Raw genomic sequence first — 2,064 nt, forward strand, 5'->3', positions numbered from 1 at the left:
ATTAAGAGAATGCTGAATTTATGAGAGTTTGTCGTCGTCATCTTCTTCGTATCTTTCTTCTTCTTCTTTTTCTGGGTGCTTCTTATGTGGCACCAGCATTAATTAGTTAAGGTCACTGAGTAACTCACAAAACCAGACCCATCAACTGAGTAGAGTGTTGTATTGAGGGAAGTGGCTTAATGCCTGGTGATACATAGCTACCCTATTAGGTAAAGAGAGAAAATAGTGAAAATATGTCTGAGGATAATCTGAAGCGACAAGGAAGAGGACTATGAGAGAAATGGTACGGAATATTGGGTTTGCAAAAGTTTGAAAGGAGAGTGGCCGATGGATGGACGTGGTAATAGGTTAGTCCTCTTTTAGGATGCATAGGGTTGGCTCCCCAGTTTTTCTGGCGTGTATATTCCTCCCTGGATGGGATGCTGGTCTGTCACAGAATTACTCTTTTTTTTTTCCACTTGAGTGAACTGGAACAATGTGAAATGAAGTGTTTTGCTCAAGAATACAGTGCAATGCCTGGTTCAGGAAACGAAACCGCAATCTTATGATCATGAGTCCAGTACCCTAACCATTAAGCCATGTGCTTTCACTAGAATGCAGAAAATGGTGAGGACAGTGGAGGGTGTGGTTGGCCGTGGATATCATTTGAGGTGATGGTGTGGAGGAGTAGGTCAGAGTTGTTTAGTAAATATTTTGTGTGACTTAACCCCCCAAAAAACTCAAATTATTCTTTTTCCTTTGTTCTCAGTCTTATTTTTTTTTTCTATTTTTTAAAAAAATTCTTCACTGGACTTTAGGACCATCCATTTGTGAGGAAAGCCGAGGCAGAACCTATTGATGTCGGATATTGGTTATGTAAAGTAATGGGTATGGATCCGGAACAACAAGGCTGAAGGCTGTTTTGATTTCTTCTTCTCTCCCCTCTCTCTCTTCTTGGGCAAGGATGGAACTGAATGCAGCAGCAGCAACAGCAGGGTCTAGTGTTGACTGTAGCAGCAGCAGCAGCAGCAGCAGCAGCAGCAGCAGCAGTGACAGCGGTGGTGGTAGTGGTAGATATCATAGTTAAAAGTTATAGTCATAGTAGAAAGAAGTATTAGTAGCAGCTATCATGATGATGATGATGATGATGGTGGTAGTGGTTGTGGGGGGGGATCAGTGAAAGGTAAGGATGAGCAATATGGAAACTACAACAACAACAATAACAACAACTCCTGAAACTGTGTGGTAAACCACTCAGGAATTCCTAATGGTTTTGTGGTTGGGGGGGGGGGTGCAGCAGGTCACATGACCTGTGCCTCACCCAACATGGAGTTGTTTTTTCTTTCTTTTTCTCTCTCTCTCTTTGGTCTTCTACCTGAGATCAATATCTGAAACTCTCCTTGCTATATTAATAATAATAATAATATTAGTAACAACATCAACAACAACAATAATAATGATTAGGTAAAAAATAAGTAAATAAATAAATAAAAAAAAAATATATAGATAGACAAATAGAAATGGATGTATTATCTGAATAGATTATGAACTGGTAACTACAAATCTAAGAGATAGTCGCTGTGTGTGTGTGTGTGTGTGTGTGTGTGAGAGAGAGAGTAAGTGAGGTGTTGGCCATTATCAACACGGTACTACAAACGGCGCCATGCTGCAATTGTGAACACTGCTTGCATCATCATCATCACTACCACCATGGCGATGACCATTATCACCACCATCACCATAGCTGCTGCTGCCACTGCTAGCACTGGCACCACCACCACTACTACTACTGCCACCAATACCACTAACATGACCACAAAAACTCCACTAATAGTGATCACTTTGGATTTCATCTTCCGTCAACAAAGTCAACCAAAAGCCCAACCATAGACGATTATTTGTTTGTTTTTTTTTTTCTTTAGGAAATATTTGACACTCTTCCTGAACGTGGGTCACCCCCCCTCCCCCGTCCTCCATTTCTCTCTAAATATTTTAATTTTTTTTCTTCATCTCTTCTTCCTCTCCATTTCAGCCAATCAAATTTTGTCTGTCCATGTATACAAGGAATATATATATATATATATA

The 2,064-nt window shown here is 40.3% G+C and overlaps 1 protein-coding gene across 2 annotated transcripts in view; it reads left to right on the forward strand.

Moving 5' to 3' along the window:
* The window catches only part of LOC106880850 (dual specificity mitogen-activated protein kinase kinase 1), a 62,949-nt gene extending 60,963 nt beyond the window's left edge, over positions 1–1,986 (forward strand). For both annotated transcript variants that reach the window (XM_014930988.2, XM_014930989.2), the window contains exon 11: positions 798–1,986. In XM_014930988.2, the coding sequence (XP_014786474.1) occupies positions 798–893 (96 nt within the window). In that variant the 3' untranslated portion in view covers positions 894–1,986. The remainder of the gene's footprint in view (positions 1–797) is intronic.
* The last annotated feature ends 78 nt before the right edge of the window (positions 1,987–2,064 follow it).

The sequence above is a fragment of the Octopus bimaculoides genome, chromosome 15, assembly GCF_001194135.2.
Source record: "Octopus bimaculoides isolate UCB-OBI-ISO-001 chromosome 15, ASM119413v2, whole genome shotgun sequence".
In the NCBI taxonomy this organism is placed as follows: domain Eukaryota; kingdom Metazoa; phylum Mollusca; class Cephalopoda; order Octopoda; family Octopodidae; genus Octopus; species Octopus bimaculoides.